This window comes from Acomys minous, assembly GCF_964271855.1.
Source record: "Acomys minous genome assembly, chromosome: 20".
Lineage (NCBI taxonomy): Eukaryota > Metazoa > Chordata > Mammalia > Rodentia > Muridae > Acomys > Acomys minous.
In genome coordinates this window covers 757,453-781,285 of record NC_140502.1, presented here as the reverse complement: position 1 = coordinate 781,285, position 23,833 = coordinate 757,453, and the positions used below count along the sequence as shown (strand labels likewise).

The window sequence follows — 23,833 nt, the reverse complement described above, 5'->3', positions numbered from 1 at the left end:
TTAGGAATATGACTTCTCCCTTATCTTTTGTAGAGAATTTTTGTCTGGTCTTAATAAAATTATGTAGCACTTGGGAACAAAGATGCACCCCAGCATCCCTACACTGGAAGACAAGATGGAAAAAATCTCCAAGGCCACCATGACCTTGCCCTTGGTGCTATGGTAGACAGGTAGGAAAGTGATCCAAACAGTGCAAAACACCAGCATGCTGAATGTCAAGAACTTGGCTTCATTGAAGGTATCAGGCAGGTCCCTGGCCAAGAAAGCCATGGTGAAGCTTCCCAGGGCTAGGCAGCCTAAGTAACCTAGGACACAGTAAAATGCTATAACCGAACCCTTGTTGCACACAATAATGATGTGGCCATGCTCAGAGTATGTGTCAATGTCAACAAAGGGAGGAGAAACTGCAAGCCAGATTGAACAAAGAATAATTTGGATGAGTGTACAGAGAGGAATAATGTAGTTAAGACTTCCTGAAACCAGAATGTACCTCATCCTTCTTCCACAAGCTGTGACTTTGAAAGCCAGAACCACTGTGATTGTTTTAGCCAACACAGTAGAAATAGCCACAGTGAATACAATTCCAAATGTTATTTGTTGCAGGAGGCAGGAGATTGAGTTTGGATGGCCAATGAAAAGCAAGGAGCAGAGGAAACAGAACATGAGTGAAATGAGTAAGGTGTAGCTGAGAGCACGGTTATTGGCCTTCACGATGGCAGTGTCATTGTGCTTCAAAAATACCCCAAGAACCAGCACTGTGAAGGCAGAGAAGCACAAGGCCATTAAGGCCAGAGCCATCCCCAAGGGGTCTTCATAGCTCAGAAATACCACATCTTTGTGGATGCAGTGATTCTGCTCTGTGTTGGCATACTGGTCCTCTGGACACTTCACACACTGGTCCATGTCTGATTGAGAAAGGATATGTTGATTAGTATAGCTTTATCAGTTTATTTACAAGAAATTTCAATAAGTCTGTTGGAAAAGCTTTGTGATACCTCCATTTTATTGCTGAAAATGTAATTGAAGGACATTGTTGTACAATAATGCTTCTATTTATTAATTCTTATTATCTTTTTAGAGAAGAAAACCCAACCAAATTTTGTCTATTTAACAATGTTGTTGCCATCATTTACAAGGTTTTCAGAAACTAGATTTCTTAAATCATTCTGTATGCTATCACGAAATGACTGAGTCTCGTAAATTCATAACATCTAAACTTATTAACCACAACATGATTGTCTTTTAAAACCTCCTTTTCCATGCACTCAGTGCCTCCTGAGTTCACTGATCATTTAACTAATGCTTTTCTATCAGAGATGGAGACTGGCTTCTGCTTGGGGAAGAACCGTGATAGCTTTTCTAGTTGCCAGCCCAAGCATAATGATATCTCAGGAACAGTAAAAGAAATCATTAGTGTTGGGAGCGTGTGTGTGTGTGTGTGTGTGTGTGTGTGTGTGTGTGTGTGTGTGTGTGTTTATATTTATGTGACCAAAAAAGTGTAACAGATATGTTCATAAATTTGATAATCATTTGGGAGAAGTAGGAATGTGAGTACAGAAAGTAAAGTTTCTCAGTATATAAATGTAATATAAAGGTTTGAAAACTGTAAAGAATAAAAAAGAATTATTAATATGCCCTTGTTTATGTTCTAATATGGCAGTATAGGCAAACAATACCTGAGTCTTGATCATGAGAAGCACTAATTCTATCACTGAAGGTAGAAACCTCTCTACAGACTGAGCACTACAAAGCCCTTCATCTTGATTTTACCTTTATGGGAAGCATTCAGCATCTTCTGCTTCCCTAATTTCAATCTCTATGTATCATAATACTCGGTGCTTTAATTGCGGTCAAATCGGTCATGTGCAAAGAAACTGTAAAAATAGAAGGCGCACTAACCCAGGAGGAAACGTAACTCATAGAAGAGAACAGGGGGGTTCTGGTTATGATGGTAATGAGGTACCAAGACTCCCAGGGTACTGTAGTCGCTGTGGAAAAGGGAAACATTGGGTTCGGGATTGTCAATCTAAGCGAGATGTGCAAGGCAATATCTTGCCGAAGGGAAACGGCAGGAGGGGGCCATCGGCTCGGGCCCCCGTAAACAATGCCAGCCGAATTCCTTTGGCCAGTCAGTATATGCTAGTTGGGTTGTATAATAAAGTTTAATTGTTAATAAACTCAGCCAACATCTGGCGCCCAACGTGGGGCCCGATGGGTTCCACAATCCCTAATGATATGAGGGAAGATTCAGTATTCCACGGGATAGAAATGTTGTTTCAGGGTATTGGCAAAATTGCAACTGCTGTTGCAAAACTCTTTCCTGCATTATACTTAGAGGGAAGTCTTTGTTTTCTCATTGTCCTTTTATTACAATATTTCGTGCTTAGAAGGATTAGAAGACAGGCTAATGGCATAGAAAAGACGGAAGGGTCAGTAAGTTCTATCCTTTTGGAAAAGATTGCAGATTTGACTGGACAGATAGAAAGGCTGAGGTATGAAAATGAAGGGATGGGAAAACGGATAGAATTTTTGGCATTTGGTAGTGATGAAGGACAGAAAATAGAGAGACCGGAAAGCCAGAAAAATCAGGAAGAGTCAATAAGCTCTATCCTTTTGGAAAGAATTACTGACTTGACTGAACAAATAGGCAAAATACAGAGAAAAGTGGAAGGGCTGGAAAAGCAGAAGGCACCTTTGGTTGAAAAGGGTGGAGAAGGTCAGAAACCAGAGGCAAAGGAAGCCAGACCGACCAAAAGGTCTTTGGAAGTAAATGTACCAGTGGAGGATACTTCCACAGTCACCCAGGCACCTTCAGCTTTTCCAGTCACTGTAAGACATGTAATCGAGCCAAATGGTGCTGAGGGTCATGACGAAATAGCCTGGTGTCCTGTAGACATGATGGATTTAAAACATTTTAAGGAATCCGTCATCAGATATGGTATGCATTCTAACTTCGTTAAACAAATGTTAAACAGCTGGGCCTATCAGAATAGACTTGTTCCCCAAGATTGGAAAAATTTAGTTTCAGCGGTATTGGAAGCAGCACAACAGTTACAGTGGTTATCATGGTGGCGAACAGAGGCTATAAAAATAGAACAAGAAAATATCGCACAGGGAATAAATATTAATAGAGATCAGTTACTTGGTGATAGACCATACACTAACATGAGAGAGCAAATTCAAGCTGACGATAGAGTGACTAAACAATGTCGTAAGGCAGCCTTGAGAGCTTGGGAGCTGGTAGAGGAACCTGGGAAAACAACTATTTCTTTTACTAAGGTGTTCCAAGGACCTCTGGAGCCCTTTACAGAATTTTTGCAGAGATTAGGATCTGCTATGGATAAGGCGATGCCAGATTCTGATAACAAAAAGGCATTAAAACTTATCATGGCTTATGAAAATGCAAATGCTGAATGTAAGAAGGTGCTTAGACCGTTAAAGGAAAGAGGCGCTCCATTAGATGACTGGGTAAAGGAGACAGTTAATATCAACTCTCAGGAATATCAGAATAATATTGTGGGACAAGCTTTAGTCAGAGAGCCCAGATATCATAATACTCGGTGCTTTAATTGCGGTCAAATCGGTGATGTGCAAAGAAACTGTAAAAATAGAAGGCACACTAAACCAGGAGGAAACGTAACTCATAGAAGAGAACAGGGGGGTTCTGGTTATGATGGTAATGAGGTACCAAGACTCCCAGGGTACTGTAGTCGCTGTGGAAAAGGGAAACATTGGGTTCGGGATTGTCAATCTAAGCGAGATGTGCAAGGCAATATCTTGCCGAAGGGAAACGGCAGGAGGGGGCCATCGGCTCGGGCCCCCGTAAACAATGCCAGCCGAATTCCTTTGGCCAGTCAGTATATGCTAGTTGGGTTGTATAATAAAGTTTAATTGTTAATAAACTGAGCCAACATCTATGAGACCTGAACTCTGTGAATATACTCTGAGGTAAAATTTTATATCAAGAAGCAGCATGGAAGAAATAAAAACAAAACCCAAAAGTGACCTAGATTTTTTTCAAGACAGGGTTTCTCTGTGTAGCTTTGGCTGTCCTGTACTTACTTTGTAGATCAGGCTGGCCTTGAACTCACAGTGATCCACCTGCCTCTGCTTCCCAAGTGCTGAGATTAAAGGCATGTGCCACCACACCTGGCTAGTGGCCCATATTTTTTGTGTGGAACAAACTATTTCACTCTCCTGAATATACTCTCCTGACATGGCAATGGTAGGAAATTTCATTGGAATTGTGATGATTCATTAGATAGTTGCACAGAGTTATAAAGTGCTTCCTGGTTTTTAAGTCTTTCATATAGAAATTTTTATTGATGGGCAATAGTAACTAGTTATTTTGCCTAAAATAATGGAAAGTTAACTGAACTATGAAGAGAATACCATGCTCTTGCACAAGACATGAGTTCAATTTCCAGAACCCATGCAAGGTGTTTCACAACTGCCTGAAACTTAACTATAGAGGTATTAGTTGTCTCTTAACATCATTTGTCCTTATTATGTACACTTACCCTCCCAAGACACATACACACCTAAAAATAATGTTAATATTTTTATATTTATTGAAGTAATTACCACAAATTTTATTCATTTTTAACATTTACAACATTTGTATTACAGTTTCTTTAATCATTGTGGATGTTTTTTGAGTGCATAGATGTCACAAGGCATTTCTAAGAGTTCTTTGCCTTCTCTCACTATATGGGTCCTGGACATGAACTCCAGCTATCAGTCTTAGTGGCAAATGATTTAAATGTAGAGCCATATTATTGGCCAGAAATGTATTTTGCAAACTTGAATTTCATTGCATAGTATCAAAGGTAAAAGTTAAAAAAAACCTACACATTGTCCACTTGCATATGGTCAAGCATAAATACATAATCATTTTACTAAACTGGCTTTGTAGGTTGCAATAAAGATTTAATGTTTGTACTAACTGCTTTCAGTACAAAACCATTCTAATCTCTTATTTCATAAAATTATTAATTTGGTGCTATTTATGAAATATTTGATATAAGACTCCTTATATTTTGTACACCACGTGTCAACAATTATTGTTAACCTTCCTAGAAACAAAACACATCAGACATTTGGAAATGGGTGAGGGAACAACAATTGGGATGTAATCAGATTAAATTATAATAAAGAAGGGGGAATATGGGCCTCTACATATCACCCAAATTCTGTCTCATATTCAGCAGTTTTTGATAATTTTACAGGTCATTTTTTGATCTCTACACTAATTTTTCTGAGGATACAGACTTGGATTCTAGCACCTCCATTACACAGTCCATTGGTTCTCATGCCATATTCTGTCCTCTGTTGAATTCCGTGCATACATGGTGTACATAAACACACACACACACACACACATTAACACACACACACACACACACACACACACACACACACACACACATATATATATTCAAAAAGAATAAGTGCACATTTTAAAAATTCATGGCTGGAAACTTATGTGCATGAAGTTATAGGGGAAATTAAAAACCATAAAAGATCTCATACAGAATGTACTCACACTGCACTTTAATTTTCTTTCTTTGAGAAAATATGATGTGACAGAAATTGAATCGAAATGTACATCTAGGCAAAAGGGTTGTTGTTGTTGTTGTTGTTGTTATGAAATTATTTTTTGTTGTTTGTGGTGGTGAGATTATTCTCTTTTTTAATTTTTAAATTTTATTTTATTAATTTATTCTTATTACATCTCAATGGTTAACCCATCGTTTGTATCCTCCTGTTCCTCCCTCCCTCCCCTTTCCCCCTTACTGCCATCCTCTATGACTGTGACTGAGGGGGGACTTCCTCTCCTTTTATATGCCCATAGGGTATCATGTTTCTTCGTGGTAGCCTGCTATCCTTCATCTGAGTGCCTCCAGGTCTCCCCATCCAGGGGACATGGTCAAATATGAGGCACCAGAGTATGTGTGAAAGTCATACCCCACTCTCCACTCAACTGTAGAGAATGTCCTGTCCATCGGCTAGATCTGGGTAGGGATTTGAAGTTTACAGCCTGAATTCTCCTTGACTGGAGCCATAGTTTCTGGGGGACCCCTGGGCCCAAATCTGCCTATCATAATGTTCTTCTTGTAGGTTTCTAGGACCATCTGGATCCTTCTAAATTGCTATTCTCCCATGCTTCTCTCATCTAGAGTCAAAATAGGATGTCCTCCCCTCTGTCTCAGTTTCCTGGTAAGTGAAGATTTTCATGGAACATGCCTCTTGGGCTAGTATGCAGATATAAGTGAGTATATATCATTTGACTCTTTCTGCTTCTGGGTTAACTCACTCATTATGATCATTTCTAGTTCAATCCATTTGTCTACAAATTTCAGGAAGTCCTTGTTTTAATAGCTGAGTAGTATTCCATAGTGTACATGTAACACAGTTTCTTTATCCATTCTTCTACTGAGGTACACTTAGGCTGTTTCCATGTTCTGGCTATTATGAATAAGGCTGCTATGAACATGGTTGAGCAAATGTTCTTGTGTGCTGGAGCATCTTCTGAGTATATTCCAATGAGTGAAATAGCTGAGTTCTGAGGAAGCCCTATTCCCATTTTTCTGAGATAGCACCAGATCGATTTCCAAAGTGGCTGTACTAGTTTGCATTCCCACCAGCAATGAAGGAGTGTTCCTCTCTCTCCACATTCTCACCAGCATGTGATGTCACTGGAATTTTTTATCTAAGCCATTCTGATGGGTGTAAGATGGAATCTCAGAGTTGTTTTGATTTGCATTTCCCTGATGATTAAGGAGATTGAGCATTTCTTTAAGTGTTTCTCAGCCATTTGATATTCCTCATCCAGTTAGACCAGCACCATTTGTTGAAGATGCTATCCTTTTTCCATTGCATGGATTTGGCTTTTTTTGTCAAAAATCAAGTGACCATATGTGTGTGGATTCATACCTGGGTCTTCAATTTGATTTCACTGATCAACTAGCTTGTTACTGTGTCAGTATCATGCTGTTTTAATTTCTGTTGCTTTATAGTACAGCTTTAGATCAGGTATGAAGATTCCTCTGGAGGATCTTTTATTGTACAAGATTGTTTTAGCTATTCTGTGTTTTTTGTTTTTCCATATGAAGTTCAAAAGTGAAATTTCAATGTCTTTAAAAAATTGTGCAGGCCTTTAGACAGAGATTGCATTGACTCTGTAGATTGCTTTTGGTAAGATGGCCATTTTTATGATGTTAATTCTCCCTATCCATGAACAAGGAAGATCATTCCATCTTCTCATGTCATCTTCAATCCCTTTCTTCAGAGTTTTGAAAGTTTTTTCAAACAAGTCCTTTACTTGCTTGGTTAGAGTAACTCCTAAATATTTTATATTGCTTTTGGCTAATGTTAAAGTATGGTTTTCCTAATTTCTTAGTGTGCACATTTGTAATTTGTGTATAGGAAGGCTACTGACTTTTTTTAGTTAATTTTGTATCCAGCCAACTTGCTGAAGGTTTTTATCAGTTGTAGTAGTTCTCTGGAAGAATTTTGAGCGTCAATTATGTACACTTTCATATCATCTGCAAATAGGGATAATTTGACTTCCTCCTTTCCCATTTGTTTACCCTTCGTCTCCTTTTGTTGTCTTATTGGTCAGGCTAAAACTTTGAGTACTATATTGAAGAGAAATGGTGAGAGTTGGCAGCTTTGCGTTGTTCCCAATTTTAGAGAAATTTCCTTGAGTATCTCACCATTTACTTTGAATTTGGCTATTGGCTTGCTGTATATATCCTTTATTATGTTGTGGAAAGTGCCCTTCATCCTTGATCTCTCCAAAATTTTAAACATGAATGGGTGTTGGATTTTATCAAATGCTTTCTCTGCATCTAAGGAGATGATCATGTTGTTTTTAAGTTTGTTCATATGGTGGACTACATTTATGTATTTCCATATATTAAACCATCCCTGCATGCCTAGAATGAAGCCTACCTGGTCATGGTGAATGATATCTTTGATATGTTCTTGTATTCGTTTTGCAAGTATTTTATTGAGTTTTTTGCATCACTGTTCATAAGAGAAATTGGTCTAAAATTTTCTTTGTTGGGTCTTTATGAGGTTTAGGTATCAATATGACTGTGGCTTCATAGAATGAATTTGGTAATGTCCCATCTATTTCTATCTTTTGGAGTAGCTTGAAGAGTATCAGTATTAGCACACACTTGAATGTCTGGTAGACTTCTGCACTGGCCTTTTTGGAACTAGGCCTTTTTTGTTAGGAGACTATCAATGATTGCTTCTATTTCTGTAGGGGAAATGGGACTATTTAGCTTGTTTATCTGTTCTTCACTCAATTTTGACAAGTGAAATTGATCAAGGAAATTGTCCATTTCTCTTAAATTTTCAAATTTTGTGTTATGCCTTTGAAGAATCTTATGATTCTTTGTATTTCTTCAGTGTATGCTGTTATGTCTTCCTTTTCATTTCTGATTTTGTTGATTTGGGTACTGTCTCTCTGCCTTTTAGTTAATTTGGCTAATGGTTTGTCTATCTTGTTGATTTTCTCAAAGAACCAGCTCTTGATTTTGTTGATTATTTGGACTGTTTTCTTTGTTTCTAATTTATTAATTTCAGCCACAAGTTTGATTATTTCCAGGTGTTTACTCCTCTTGAGGGTGTCTGCTTCTTTTTTTCCTAGGGCTTTCAGCTGTGTCGTTAAGTTGCTTATGTGCAATGTTACCAATTTCTTTTTAAAGGCACTTAGTGCTATGAATTTTCCTCTTAGCACTGCTTTCAATGTATCCTACAAATTTGGGTGTGTTGTTCCTTCATTTTCATTGAATTTCAGAAAGTCCTTAATTTATTTCTTTATTTCTTCCCTGACCCAGGTGTCATTTAGCAGAGAGTTGTTTAGTTTCCATGTATGTGTAGGCTTTTTGTTATTTCTCTTGTTGTTGAATTGCAGCCTAAGACCATGGTGATCTGATAGGATACAGGGTATTATTTCAATCCTCTTGTATCAGTTGAGGCTTGCTTTGTGACCTACAATATGATCAATTTTGGAGAAGGTTCAATGGTGTGCAGAGAAGAAGGTATATTCCTTCTTGTTTGGGTGAAATGTTCTATAGATTTCTGTTTTATTCATTTGATTCATGACATTGGTTAGTGATGCTATTTCTCAGCTTACTTTCTATTTCAATTACTTATCCTTCAGTGAGAGTGGGGTGTTGAAGTCTCCCACTATTATTGTGTGGGGATCGATGTGTGGTTTAAGCTTCATTAACAGATCTTTTACAAATGTGGGTGCCCTTGTATTGGGAGCATAGATATTCAGAATTGTAATGTCATCTTGGTTGATTTTACCTTTGATGAGTATGAAGTGTCCTTCCTCATGCCTTTTGATTAATTTTGGTTGAAAGTCTATTTTGTTCATATTAAAATGTCTATGCCTACTTGCTTCTTGGGACCATTTGCTTGGAATATTTTTTCCAACCAGTTACCCTGAAGTAATGTCTATCATTATGGGTGAGAGGTGTTTCTTGGATTCAGAAAAATGTTGGATCATGTTTATGCACCCATTCAGTTAGTCTGTGTCTTTTTATTGGAGAATTGAGACCATTGATGTTGAGAGATATTAATGACCTGTGACTTTTAAGAGTCTTACTTTTGATGCTGGTTCCAGTTGAGCATTTGTGTAGTTGTGTTTTTGCCATCGTATAGTTATCTATTTCTTGTGTAGTTTTGGTTGTAGCTTGTTCCTTTGGGATGGAGTTTTCCCTCTAGTAATGTCTATAAAGCTGGATTTGTGGATAGGTATTGTCTGAATTTGTTTTTGTCATGGAATATTTTGTTTTCTCCATCAATGGTTATTGAAAGTTTTGCTGGGTAAAGTAGTCTAGCCTGGCATCTGTGGTCTCTTAGGATTTGCAGGATCTCTGTCCAGGCCCTTCTGGCTTTTATGGTCTCTGCTGAGAAGTTGAGTGTAATTCTGATATGTTTGCCAATAAATGTTATTTGGCCATTTTCCCTTGCAGCTTTTAGTATTTTTTCTTTGTTCTGTATGTTTTGTGTTTGGTTATTATGTGACAGGTAGTTTTTCTTTGCTGGTCTCTTTTATATGGTGTTCTGTAGGCCTCTTGTATGTTTATAGGCATCTCTTTCTTTAGATGGGGAAGTTTTCTTCTATGATTTTGTTGAGAATAATTTCTGGGCCTTGGATTCTGATATCTTCTCTTTCTTCAATGTCTATTATCCCCAGATTTCTTCTTTTCATGGTGTCCTTAATATCTTGGATGTTTTGTTTCAGGATTTATCGAGATTTAGCATTTTCTTTAATGGTTGCTTCAATATCTATGATAGTATCTTCTATACCTGAGATTTGTTCCTCCATCTCTTGGAGTCTGTTAGAAAAGCTCGCCTCTGTGTTGCTCACCTTCTTCTCTGAGTTCTCACGTTCCAGTTTTTCTTCTGTCTGTGCAGTTATCATTGAATCCATTTTCATCTTCAGATCTTTAATTGATTTTTTTATTTCTTTCATCTGATTGTTTGTATATTCCTTAGTTTTCTCCATTGCCTCTTTATAGGCCTTCAGAGCTTGAACTGTTTTATTGATTTCCTTCATCTGTTTGTCTGTATTTTCCTGAAATATTTCCAGTGCCTCTCTTCTGGCTTTATTTTTTTATGTCTTCCACCTGTTTGGCTGCGTCTTTCTGCATTTGATTACAAATTTTATTTGTTTCCTCCATTATCATCCTCATTACTAAGGATTTGAGGTCATTGTCTTGTATTTCCATTGTGTATGAGTTCTCTGGGTTGTTTTCTTTGGGATAACTGGAATCTGGAGACACCATATTGTTTTGGATTTTTTTGTGTATCCTATTACGCTGTCCTTTAGACATCTTGCCTTCTCTGTTTTTGTTGGGTAGCTTCCAGAGTTCGGTGGAGGTAGTCTAATGATAGATTCACTTGTTTTCTCAGGATATCCCTAGGCCATAAGCTCTGATGCCTCACTCATCTGGATGGCTAGTTTGGGACTCTCACAGCCAGTGATCCTCAGCTCCCTTCTACGTGGGTCCTGCAATTGTTCTGGGTCTCTGAATGTGTGTTGAGCCAGGCCAAAGTGTTCACAGCCTTCTTGGCCCCCTTGTAGAACTTGAGCTCTCTCAGGACTAAAGCAGGTCAGGTGGAGGTGTTCTGATGACCACTCTACTCCCTGTCTCCCTGAGAATTGCCTAGTCTTGGAGCTTTGGTGCTGTATTGGTCTGTGGTTCCTGGTAGCGTTTCAAGACCCAGATCATTGCAGTGTCCAGGTTAGTGTCACAGTTCCCAAACCGTCCACATACTGAGTCCAGTTTGTGTTTCTGGGCCCAAACCAGTCTCAGAGCCTATTCCACACACTTAGTCCAATTAGTGCTGAGTCAAACCTGGCTCTTAGGCCCAAAGTGCACACTGAGCTCTCCAAGTTCAGTTAGAGTCTCAGGACCCAAACTTCCTGCTGTATCCAGTTAGATTCTCAGGGCTGGCACTGCCCATCAAGACCAGCCAGAGACTCCAGGCTCAACCCACGTTCTGAGATGAGCTAGATTCTCTGGGACCAAACTGCCTGCCAAGATCAGCTAGAGTCTCTGGGCCCAACTGCCCACCAAGCACAGTTAGGGATTCTGGCCCCAAACCACACACTGAGCTCAGCCAGGTCTCAGGGGTGGAATTGCACACTGAGCTCTGCCAGGGACTCTGGACCCACACTTCACGTTGAATTCAGCCTGGAACTCTGGGCCTAAACTGCACAGAGAGCCCAGTCAGAGTCTCAGGAATACGGCTCTGTGCAAAATTCATCTAGAGTCTCTGGGCTCAGACTGCCCACCATGTCCATCTAGGGACTCTGGGTTGAATCTGTGCACTGAGCTCAGCCTGCTTCTCAGCAGCAGAACGACGTGCTGAGCTGATCCTGTGTCTCCGTGGCGGAACTGCATGAGCTGAGCTAGCACCTTCGAAGCAGAACTGTGCACTGAGCTGAGCTTGGGACTCAGGGGTCGAACTGCACACTGAGCTCAGCCTGCATCTCAGCAGCGGAACTGTGCGCTGAGCTGAGATAGTGTCTTTATGGCACAACTGCGTGCTGAGCTGAGCTTGTGTTTCTGGGGCTGAACTGCACATCAGGTCCAGTTTGGATCTCAGAGCATGAGCCGTGCGCCAAGTTGAGCTTGGATCACGAAGCCCAAACCATGCATCACAACTAAAATCTTGCCCCAAGTCTCCTCTCCCACAGCAACTCCCACCAGCCACCACACCAATCACCTCCTCCTGAGGGCTCCGAGGTGCAGACCTCAGCCACCGCCATCGCAGTTGCCGCTGCTGCTGCTGCCGCTCCTGTCTGAGAAAATCTGCATTCCTTCAATGCCCAGGGGCACACAGGTCCTCTGCAGTCTGGTCCCTTCGCACCGTGGAGCACTCCTGCTGCAGTGGTGTGGGGACCTCGGTATTCATGGTTCAGAATTCTGTGCAATTCCCTGAATTGTTTACTGGAGCTTCTAAACATGGTCCACACTGTTCACCGCCATCTTGGATCTTCCCTGTTATGACATTGTTAATGTTAGTATTCCTGTGACTGACAATGGATAAAATGGTATATTTTATTTTTGTAGTTGCCTTTTAGACTCCTTCAGCATCCCTTTGTTGGTGGAGAGGATTATCAATGTAAAGTTTATCACAGTAGCAAACACTCACTTGTTCCATTAGAAATTTCATGTTCTGGGCAAGGGATGCAAATAAAGCAGCAAGCTGACATTCCTTCCCGCCTTAACTTTCTGAATCCAGGATGACAGTCACCACTGCATACAGAGGGAAGCATCTGAGGAAACAAGATACATATTGAGTTTTACCTACTTCATCCATAACTATATTATATTAGCATGTTGAAATATCAATATGCTTATTTTATATACAGAAGCTGAGGAACCACATATCACTTAGCACTTTGTATAATGCCATACATGTGAATGTATTAAAACAAGTTGATGAAAATTGAGATTTTTATCAAAACTTAGACATTATGGAAACAATTTTAGTGTACTTTGTGCAAACACTACAGAGAGTGCAACCTGGTTTCCTTGCTGATTTTCATCAAGCTGACACAATGTACAGTAAAAGATAGAGAACGTGGAATGAACCTTACCTGATAAATTATCTCTATCAGAATAGCTCATCTTTCTAATGCTAATGCATTTTATTATTTGGTATTCATTGAAGGCATGCCCAGTCTACTAAAGGCAAGCTGTTGCTAGGAAAGGATGTATGAGAAATGAAACAAAGCAAGCGAGTAAGCAGTGTTCTTTCAAGGGCCTATGCTTAATTTCAGTCTCCAAATTCTGTCCTTCTCTTCCCTTGTCTATAACCAATGAGCCAAAATGACTGTTAATTCTCACTTTGCTCATGGCCAGAGTGTAATCAAAGCAATGACTTTGCAAGATATTATGAAAGCACCTTTAAAACAGGGGAAATATCTCCTCAAGTCTCAGATAATAAACACATACTCCAGTAAATTAAGACTTCAAATCTTCACAAACATCGTGTAAAGAAAAAACACAGTTGAAAAGAGAATCCTAGTGACAAAGTTCTGAGTTGATGTGTAAGAAGCTGTAATGTGATGTATTTCCTGAACTGAGAAGACCTTAAGGAGCCTACAAATACTGTGGGAACCTGAGTAAAAGTTAATTTGTCTTTATGGCACCAGCCAAGGATAATACATGCAGTAAACTTTGAACCCCTACGCAGATCTAGCCAACAGACAGGACATTCTCTACAGTTGACTGGAGAATGGGGACTGACTTTCACACAAACTTTGGTGCCCCATATTTGACCATGTTCTGGTGGCATTCAGACGAAGGATAGCACACTACCAATAAGAGACTTGATACCCTATGAGCAAATACAAGGGCAGGCGGTAACTCTCAGTCACAGATGTAGGGGAGGGGAGTAGGGGAAAAGTAGGAGGGAGGGAGGAATGGGAGGATACAAGGTATGGGATAACAATTTAGACTTAATATGAATAAATTAATAAAATATTTTAAGTTTGTTTGATGTTATTTGAAAGTTTTCTTAGGTTAAAGGAAGTTTATCTTTGTATTATACTGAGTTTTATGATGAGGCTCTGTAAGGAGCATTAGAAATTAGTTGATCGTTGCATGCTCGTTTGAATCCTTCAGTCAGTATTAAGGTCTAAGAGAAAAATCTCATTGTCACTGGTACACAGGTTCATCTCATATTCTCCACATGTACAGTTAAATAGAATGCTTCTTTTTGCTGTGATGGTTGTGAAATAGTGTCTCACTCTGTAGCATTGGGATACTTCAACTCTCTATCTAGAACAGGGAACATTACTTTCATTTTTTAACTTTTCTTATAATTTATTCATATTATATCTCAATCCTTATTCCATTCCTCATATCCTGGCACTCCTCCCTCCCTCCCGCTTTCACCCTATTTCTTTCTCCTATGTCTGTGACTGAGGGGGACCTCCTCCCCCTGTACATGATCATAGGGTATCAAGTCTCTTCTTGGTAGCCTGCTATCCTTCATCTGAGTGTCACCAGGCCTCCCCATCAAGGGAACATGGTCAAATATGGGGCAATAGAGTTTGTGTGAAAGTCAGTCCCCACTGTCCACTCAGCTGTGGTCAATGTCCTGTCCATTGGCTAGGTCTCATTGGGGTTTGATGTTTACTGCATGTATTGGCCTTAGTTGGTGCCATATGTTGAGAATAAATCCTGGTCAAAGATCTGCCATGATAATGTTCTACTTGTAGGTTTCTAGGATCCTCTGGATCCTTCTATTTACCTGTTCTCCCACATTTCTCTCACCTAGAGTCCCAATAGGATGTATTCACTCACATCTATCTCAATTTCCTGCTAAGTGAAGACTTTCAAGGGACATGCCCCTTGGGCTAGTGTGCAATTATAAGTGAGTATATACATCTTTAGTCATCAGAGAAATGCAAATCAGAACAACTTTGAGATTCTGTCTTACATCCATCAGAATGGCTAACATAAAACATTCAAGTGACACCACATGGTGGTGAGGATGTAGAGAAAGAGGAACACTCCTTCATTGCTGGTGGCAGTGCAAACTTGTACAACCACTTTGGAAATCTATCTGGAGCTATTTCATAAAATTGGGAATAGGGCTTCCTCAAGACCCAGCTATTCCACTCTTTGGAATATACCCAGAAGATGCTCCAGCACACAACAAGGGCATATGCTCAACCATGTTCATTGTAGTCATTTCATAATAGCCAGCACCTGAAAATAGCCTAAGTGTCCCTCAGTAGAAGAATAGATAAAGAAACTGTGGTACATTTACACTATGGAATACTGGAGTACTACTCAGCTATTAAAAACAAGGACTTCCCAAAATTTTTGGACAAATGGATGGAACTAGAAAAGATCATACTGAGTGAGTTAACTCAGAAACAGAAAGACTCAAATGGCATATACTCACTTATAATTGGACACTTTCTCTCTTTTAAAAATATATTTTCACATTTATTTTGGCACTTGGTAAGATTCTTTTATTTAAGTAATTTATTCAGATTAAATCTAATTTTTTTAATCCCCTGACTATGTCTTCCAATTCCCTATCTCTCTCTCTTTTATCCTATTCACCTTCCTTAGGTCTGTGACAGAAGGCAACATCGTCTCCCACTATAAGATCACAGTCTATCAGGTCTCTTCCTGGTATCCAGCTTACTTTTCCTCTGAGCATCACCAGGTCTCCCTACTGAGGGGAAGCAGTCAAATAGGGGATACCAGAGTTCATGTCTGAGTTAGTCCATGCTATCCACACAATTGTGGAGAATGTGCTGTCCATTGGCTAGATCTGGATTTGGATTCTAAGTTTATTGCATACATTGTCCTTGGTTAGTAATGGATTTTTAGCTGACCGGCCGGAGTCCAGATCTGCCAGCCTTAGTTGTCTTCTTGTAGGTTTCTAGGACCCTCTGGGTCCTTCTATTTCTACATTCATCCTTACCTCTCTCACCTAAAGTCCCAGTAAGAAGTCCCAGTATCTATCCCAATCTTCAGCTAGGCACTTGCTAAGACTGTAATGACCATTTTGAAGAAAAGTAGAGACAGTGCATATTGCTGCTCCATTTCTGTTCAATACTTTAAGGCATGGTCTCTATGTCACACTGGCAGCCTTAGATTAGCTATATAGAGCAAACTGGCCACATATCAACAGGGAATTTTCTAAATCTCCCTACAAACTGTTTAGATTAAAATGTATACCACAGATTACCCATAATCATAAAATTCTGATTTTAATTGAAATTTTTTTCTCTTCATCTAGTACAATGTTTGCAATCTCTTTGCCATAAAAATCCTTTTCTCTCAAGACATTACCTGTTCTTTGTATTCCGAAATGTGTCCATTTTACTCTGAATGGATGAGGGACTTCTTTATAAAACATTTATGAATATTTTTGTATAAACATATAATTCCATCTTAGAGTGTATTTAAATGATGTATCTCATTTAACTGATCTGCATTTTTGAATCAGGATTGCATTTCTTGAATGAAATAGAATAGTGGTGTGTTGTTGAATTGTCTTGATATGTGTTTACTTAAGAATTAATCCATCCATGTCCATCAAAGTGAATATTTTCATGAGTTTTTTCTTTGTTTCCATTTCACAACAATGCATCACCCCCATTTTTATAGAAGGAGTTTATTCTGGGTAAAAATAACTTTTCTTATGGAAGTATTAAAGAAAAATTTTGGGGTGTTGTTGTTTTGTTGTTATTGTTGTTGTTGTTTTATTGATCCAATCTTATTTCTATGAAATTTTTGTTAGAGAATGTGATCATTAACAATAAATTGTTGTAAATTATTTGGTGAGTATTGTTAATTTGTTGATGTTGTAGTATTTCATAGTTTCCTAGTAGTTGTTTTTCTCTGGAGCTTAGTGCTTTCTATGTGTTCCTTTGATTCTTTCATTCATCATGTGAAATGATTCAATTAGTGTCTTTTGTAGTGCTGTTTTAGTGGTTATAAATTCCTGTGATTATGTGTATTATTTAACTTTGTTTTGTACCCTTCTATTATGAGGAATAACTTTTCTGTGTATAGTTACTGTGGTTGGCTGTAAAATGTTTGAAATACATCGCTATTACTCTTCTCTTGTAAGAATATCCATAATGAAATTGGCCATTATACAGATGGGAATTTGTTATGACAGAATCTTCTGCACTGCAGCCTTCAAATTTATGTCTTTGTTACAAAATAATTTTTACGTCAAATATGACAAGGGTTGTTCCTTTATGGATTTTTAAATGTTTGCTATATAAATGACTATTATATCTTGATGGGCACACATTTCACTTGAAATTTATGATTACATTATACTGGATAGAGTGTTGATGAGTTGAGTGTGTCCTTCTTTTTCCCCTTGTGAACCTGGATTGTAAATTTGATCTTTTAATAAGAAACCCTCAGTCTCCTATATTTTGAATCTTCTGTTTTGTTTTATTTTTGTTTTAGTCTGAGTTTTCTAATACTTATGCATAACATTCAAGCTTTGCAATCCTGTCTTTATCTTGTACAATTGTCTTGCAGAGACTTTTTACTTAAAATTTTATTTTATTTATTATGTTTTTCCTTTACATATTTTTGTTGGAATATTTTTAGTATTTTGTCCCTTCATGGGATTCCTTTTTCACATCCTTTTCCAGCGGCTTATTTTATGTTAGTTTTTGTGACCCCTTGTATCCTTCCAGATGTATGTCTCCTCTTTTCACTTTTCATAGAACATTATAATAATCATTCTTTGAATTATGTATTTAGCATATCATTGAAAATACTCTTATTTAAGACTATGACTGTAACATTTTGAGCTAGGTAGATTTGATATCATCATTTTTATGTTTGTTTGTTTCTGCATGTATCCTGATATGCATATCTGGAAGCAGAGCAATGGTTCTATATTTTTTTAATATTGAGTATTTTTCCAGAAAATGTTTTTGTAATGCTCAATCAAGCTGTGTTTAGAACACACATGATATTTCATTGCTGCCATTGAATGTATACGTATCTCAGTAGCTAAACTTCAGAATCTGTGTTTCTTTACATAACAATGATTCCCCTTATCACTCTGAGAAGGACTATTAACTACAAATGTCACAGTACATAAGTAACCTGAGATATCATTTAAAATGTAGCTTTAAGTTCAGAAGAACTTCTGGACTTAACCTCTTTAAAATTAAAAAAAAAACTTTGTAGTTGTGTACTTCAAATAGAATTACCTTAAAACCAACCAGACTAGAATTCATACTTGTGACATACCCTAGAGCTATGATGGAATTTTTTGTTCACAAATTTCTGCATAGCAAAAATGTATTACTACCAATACCTCCAAATACACAGAAGGAATCTAGACACCAGTTCATTAGTTTGAATGAACTATACAACAATTAAGAGGACCAAGCAAGGATACTGTAGTGAGCAGTTTCTTTACATGGCATAATTCAGAGATGAGGCATGGATAAACTGTGAGTATCAATTGATTTCTTGCACCCATTTTGCACATCAAAGCTGTCTCACATTCCCAGGAATCTGCATCACTCTTTTAATGTCCATATACACCACATGCTCCAGTATTGCATGGACATATATCCAGAAGAAAACCCATATACACATAAAAAAGAAAGAAAATACAAAGTAATAATTAATAAAATATTTAACATGTATCACAAAATTATTAATTTATGATTAGAAGGGTTGACAATTTAGGGATTCTTTGTCAGAAGGCTTAATCAAACATATAAAATAAAACTGTTGCCTTCTCTTTGATCACTTCCCTCTGATGGGGTACCTTACCAAATCACAGAGGAAGAATATGCATTCAGTCCTTATGATACTTGATAGGCTGGGGTCAGTGAGTAGGGGAGAAGGGTTCCCCTCTCTGAGGACTAGGGAAGGGGCATATGAGGAAGGAGGAGAGAGGGTGAGCCTGGAAGGACATGAGGGAGGGGGCTAAGACTGGGATGTAAAATGAATAAAATGAAAAATTAAAATTAAAAAAATAATTAAAACTGAAAGAAATGATGAGATTTTTCTAATGCCTTTGTATTCTTAATTTCCTACATCATTACAGTTGGCCTCAGTCTCTTTAACTTTTTTATCAGAGATTTATAATAAGTGAAGAAATCACTATATAGTAATAAGAATGGTACCATGAATATATTGCTCACTTTACTAAGTATTATAAATGAGTGGTCAAAAGTTGTTTCATATTCATATTTAAAAGAAAAATACAGTTTCCATTATAATAAAATACAGTGTAACTATTGCATGAACTCCTTGAAGTATTAACATCAAAAATAGTGAAAATAAAAAGTATAACAAAGGAGACTAGAAATAGGTTCCTTATGTGACAATTTATTTCATTTCACTAATTTATAAAAAAGCATAAGAGGACCAAGTAAAAACACAGTGTTTATTTGTATGTAATGGAAGTCAGTACAGTCCTTGAAACCCACCTGTTGACTTCCTGTGGCCCACTCTAGAATGTCTTCAGATAAATGCAGCTGTTGATCATGTGGAAAATATAGGTTAACCTTTCCTATCTTCACCTTAAGTTCAAAATCAGGTGGGAGATTCCAAATGTAGAAAATGTCATACTCTTTCTGAAGTTTTTCTTTCTGGTTCATGGTCACTTTGTCTCCAGTAGGACTAGTGAAGTGGGTCTTTCTCATCAAGGAGTGCATCTGAAAAAGAGGCAGTATTATATAATCCATATGCCCTACCATGATTGGAGAAAATGTATGATGATTTCATCTGAAATGCAATTTTATTGAAGGTATCAGGTGGAGATTCTCAATGAAATCAGAACATTATATTAATTTGTCATAATGTTTGCAGAATTTTAGTTCACTGAAAGGAAACTAAGAAACACAAGCATAGACAAGCACTTATACATCTAACATAGATGTACAACTCACAACCACACACACAACACACACACACACTCATGCATCTGCACATTGAGAGACCTACATCTATATATAGACACACACATAATATAGCTACATATTTGTTTACACACACATTAGCATACATGTTCAGACACACATCTAAGCATACAGGCACAGAAAGACATATATACACCCAAACAGACCCACAAGTACAGAAATATACCAAACACATACATAGACACACACATGCACAGACAAATACACACAGGGAGATGTAATGAGATACAAACATTCACAGGGACATTGACACAAAAACACATTTATGCTCAGAAAATCAAAGGAGATACAGACAGAAACATGTGCACACACAGACACAGACAGAGCAAGATATATACATATGTGCAATCCAATATACAGAAACACAGAGCACACAGGTACATGCACTGACAAATACAATCAGAAATATACACAAAACAGCAACAAACATACACATGGCACTGAAACAAAGACAATTTATGCTCACTTCTACAAACAGACAGATAGTCAGGTAAACAGAAACACACACACACAAATGCACACATATCTGTGCATACACACATAAACACAGATATACACACAGAAACACATTAGAAACACAAATACAGTGAGAAACATATATTCAAACAAATGAGTGTGTGTGGTTGTTTGTGTTTGTGTGTGTGTGTGTGTGTGTGTGTGTGTAATAAACTGATTCACATAACTATTTCTGTGAATTTATACTAAGAATTTGCGGAAGGTGAATAGAGACTATATTTGGGGAGAATCAATTGAGAAAACAATCCCCTAAACTTATTTCCTCAAATTTCAGAATTAATGAACAAACACTCATCTCCTCATCATGGAGACCATTAATGAGAAAAGACTAATTATCTCTCCAGTATTAGAACAGGTATGATTATATTCAGTTGCCCTGTTAAAGAATTACTGATTTTCACTGATAAATGGTGTCTTTCATTCCAATTTCTTTGTATTAAATGCTATACAAAGCTCTATATTTATTGTGTCAGCATCAAAACATTAAGAAACCCAGGTTTTTTGGAAACATTTTCTAGTTCACTAAGTTAATCATCTGAGAGACTCTGAAAAACTATGACATTGATAAGATCATGTATAATCCACTAGAAGAAACACTACCTTTGAGCAGCTTTGATCATGTTTTTTCTCATTGTCAATTGGCTGATTTTCTATCTGTTGAAGAAGCATCTCATGAATGACATGGGCCAAAACGTATGCAGCATTGTATATGTCATAACTGCTATCACTGAAGGCCATGTCAAAAGTATGTGCCATTAGCCATTCCAATGAGGCATTGAATGAGCAGTTCTTCATTGTCTTCCAGTTAGGTTCTGAGGCTTCACAGTTAAAGTTCATCCACTTCAGTCTTGCCAGATATTTATCTGAGTATTTGAGAGGGTTTAATGTCTGGACAAAATTTTTAAAACCTGAAATCTTACCACGGTGTTGTACAAAAGCAAGAGTCCCATGGAATGGGTCAGATGTGAAATCTCTCTTACTTGTAGGAACATCCCACTGTGAGGTGGTGATCCATGTTCTTTGTATACCTAGAGATTGCCACATTCTAAAGGCCACAGCAAGAGTACTGTCTGTGTCACCATAAAGGATAACAACATTTGTGGATGATGTCATGATTTGGTTGTAATACACTTCAGCTCTTGACATATATACCTCCATGTTCACTGGAATCATGTTTACAAAGGCAAAGCAGACTGTATCCTTTTCCATCTCTCTTTTCAAATCTGAGAGAAATTGTGTACCCTGTTCATTGTCAGAGATGGCCAGCCCTACCCAGTTGCAGTTTAAATAAAGGAAGAAGGCAACAAGGGCCATGGGGAGAGATGTATCCTCATGGGCCATCTGATAGATATAGGAAAATTGTACATGGTCATTCAGAAGAGGATGGAAAGGCCCATAAGTAAAATGGAGAACCTAGGACACAGGGAGCAGCATGAGGCAACATGTACTTTTAAGAACTTGTAAATACCTTTTGTCTTTAAAAAGGTCTAGAAATCCCCCCTTACTTGTTACTTCTTTTATCCCCATTTCACACAAAGAAATTCCAGATCCCCATCAAGTATCTGAATAATATCATTGAACTACACAGATTAACATAAGGCCAGTAATACCAGTCTCCTCTTTACACCCTTCATTACATCTTATCAAAGCCACCCATGGAGACACAAATTAATTAAATTTTAATCCCACAAACTCTCACCTGCTGAGGTTCACGGCTGTACATGAATTTGTGATATAGTACAGATGCTTCCCAGTTTGGTCCTATTAGAAGTACTGTACAACTGACAACTTGGGAACAGTCATAATTAGGAGGATACAAATGAGTTGGCCGAGAAACATGAATGAGATCTTTTAATTCTGACACACTTATAAAAAGTGGTACTTGAAATACTAAAGAAATATTTGGTAGAAGATCAGGGTTTCTGTTTATTTCATCCAAGGAAAAAGCCAAAACCAGAGGAAACTGGCTTTCAGATAGTGTTCTGTAAAATAGTACAATATTTATTATGTACAGAAGTAGACACAGAATCATTTGCAATCAATACAATGACTATTCCGTACTTCAAGATAACGTCTTTATCCCTACGTTTGCAACAATTATCCCGTGTAATAAGTTGTACAAACATAAAAATATGGAATCTTGGAACACCCATAAAATTTCATGTGAGTTCATCTGTATAAAACATGCATATGCCATCTGTGGTTATTGAGTACTTGCTAAGAAGGTAAAGACAAGGCCACAGGTTTAACCAAGCTGTAAATCTGATCATGAATTCATTTATTAATTATAGAGAAATATTAAAATTACACATGAGGGTTGAGCCTCTGAGTTTCTGGTATTTCCATATGACATTAACTGAATTGGCTAAGGTAGTGAAAGAATGACAGATGAGTGCACAGGAGTGTTTATGGGGCAATATTTGTCACCTGTACTAATAATAAATTATAATTAGTTGTAAATATATTTATCATATTCTCCTCTGTCCATCTTTATATTGTTGTTTTCTTTTTAGTTTATTTTCAGGCAGATCATCTTTTTACTGGCTTATTTTCAAATAAATTCACACACAGGAGATGCATATTTAAATAGATGTATGTCTGACTTTGAAAATCAATCTATTACTTTATCAGAAAACTGGCAAAAGCTTAACCTCCAGACATAGCTATACCATACCTGGACTTATACCCTAGGACACTTGCTCAATTATGTTCATAGCACTTTATTGATTATAGCTAGAATCCAGAAAAAATGATTTCACTCAAACAATGGAGAATAAACAATGAAATACTACTCAGATATAAAAACAAAGAAAATCATGAATTTTTCAGGCAAGTAGACTAGAAAATATCTGCTGAGTGTGATAACCCAGACTAACAAAAACACACATGGATGTACTTACTTAGCCATATAGTACAGGATAAAAAATACTAGAATTTACTGACCCAAAGAAAATAAGTAAAAATGAGGAACCGAGAGAGGATGCTTTGTTCTAACTAAGAAAGGAAAATAAAATAGACAGAAGAAGAAGTTGAAGATATGGAACAAGGTAAGAGAGCTCAGATAGAAATGAGGGTGGATATCAGACCTGGGAGAGCTGATGCAGCAGGTCAGGGCCAGAACAGTAAGAATAAGGCATGAGTAGAGATATCTCTCTGACAAGATGGATAAATAAGACAGTTCTGGAATAATATGGTGGTGACTCACTTGAAAGGACACCCTATAACTAGGCAGAAGTCCTACTGGAGGGAGGGGAATACCAACCAACCCTCAAGAACTATGACTCGAAATTTACCTTTCCTACAAGATATGCATGGATAAAAATAGAGCAG

General features: G+C 37.8%; 1 protein-coding gene across 1 annotated transcript; it reads right to left on the bottom strand.

Annotated features, from left to right (window-relative positions):
• LOC311590822 (vomeronasal type-2 receptor 116-like) lies at positions 1-22,226 on the bottom strand (the record flags this gene model as incomplete). Its single annotated transcript, XM_084770089.1, has 5 exons — positions 1-905; positions 12,691-12,814; positions 19,496-19,588; positions 21,104-21,916; positions 22,203-22,226. The coding sequence occupies 5 exons, from the start codon at positions 22,224-22,226 to the stop codon at positions 1-3; spliced, it is 1,959 nt and encodes a 652-aa protein (XP_084626215.1).
• Positions 22,227-23,833: the final 1,607 nt, after the last annotated feature.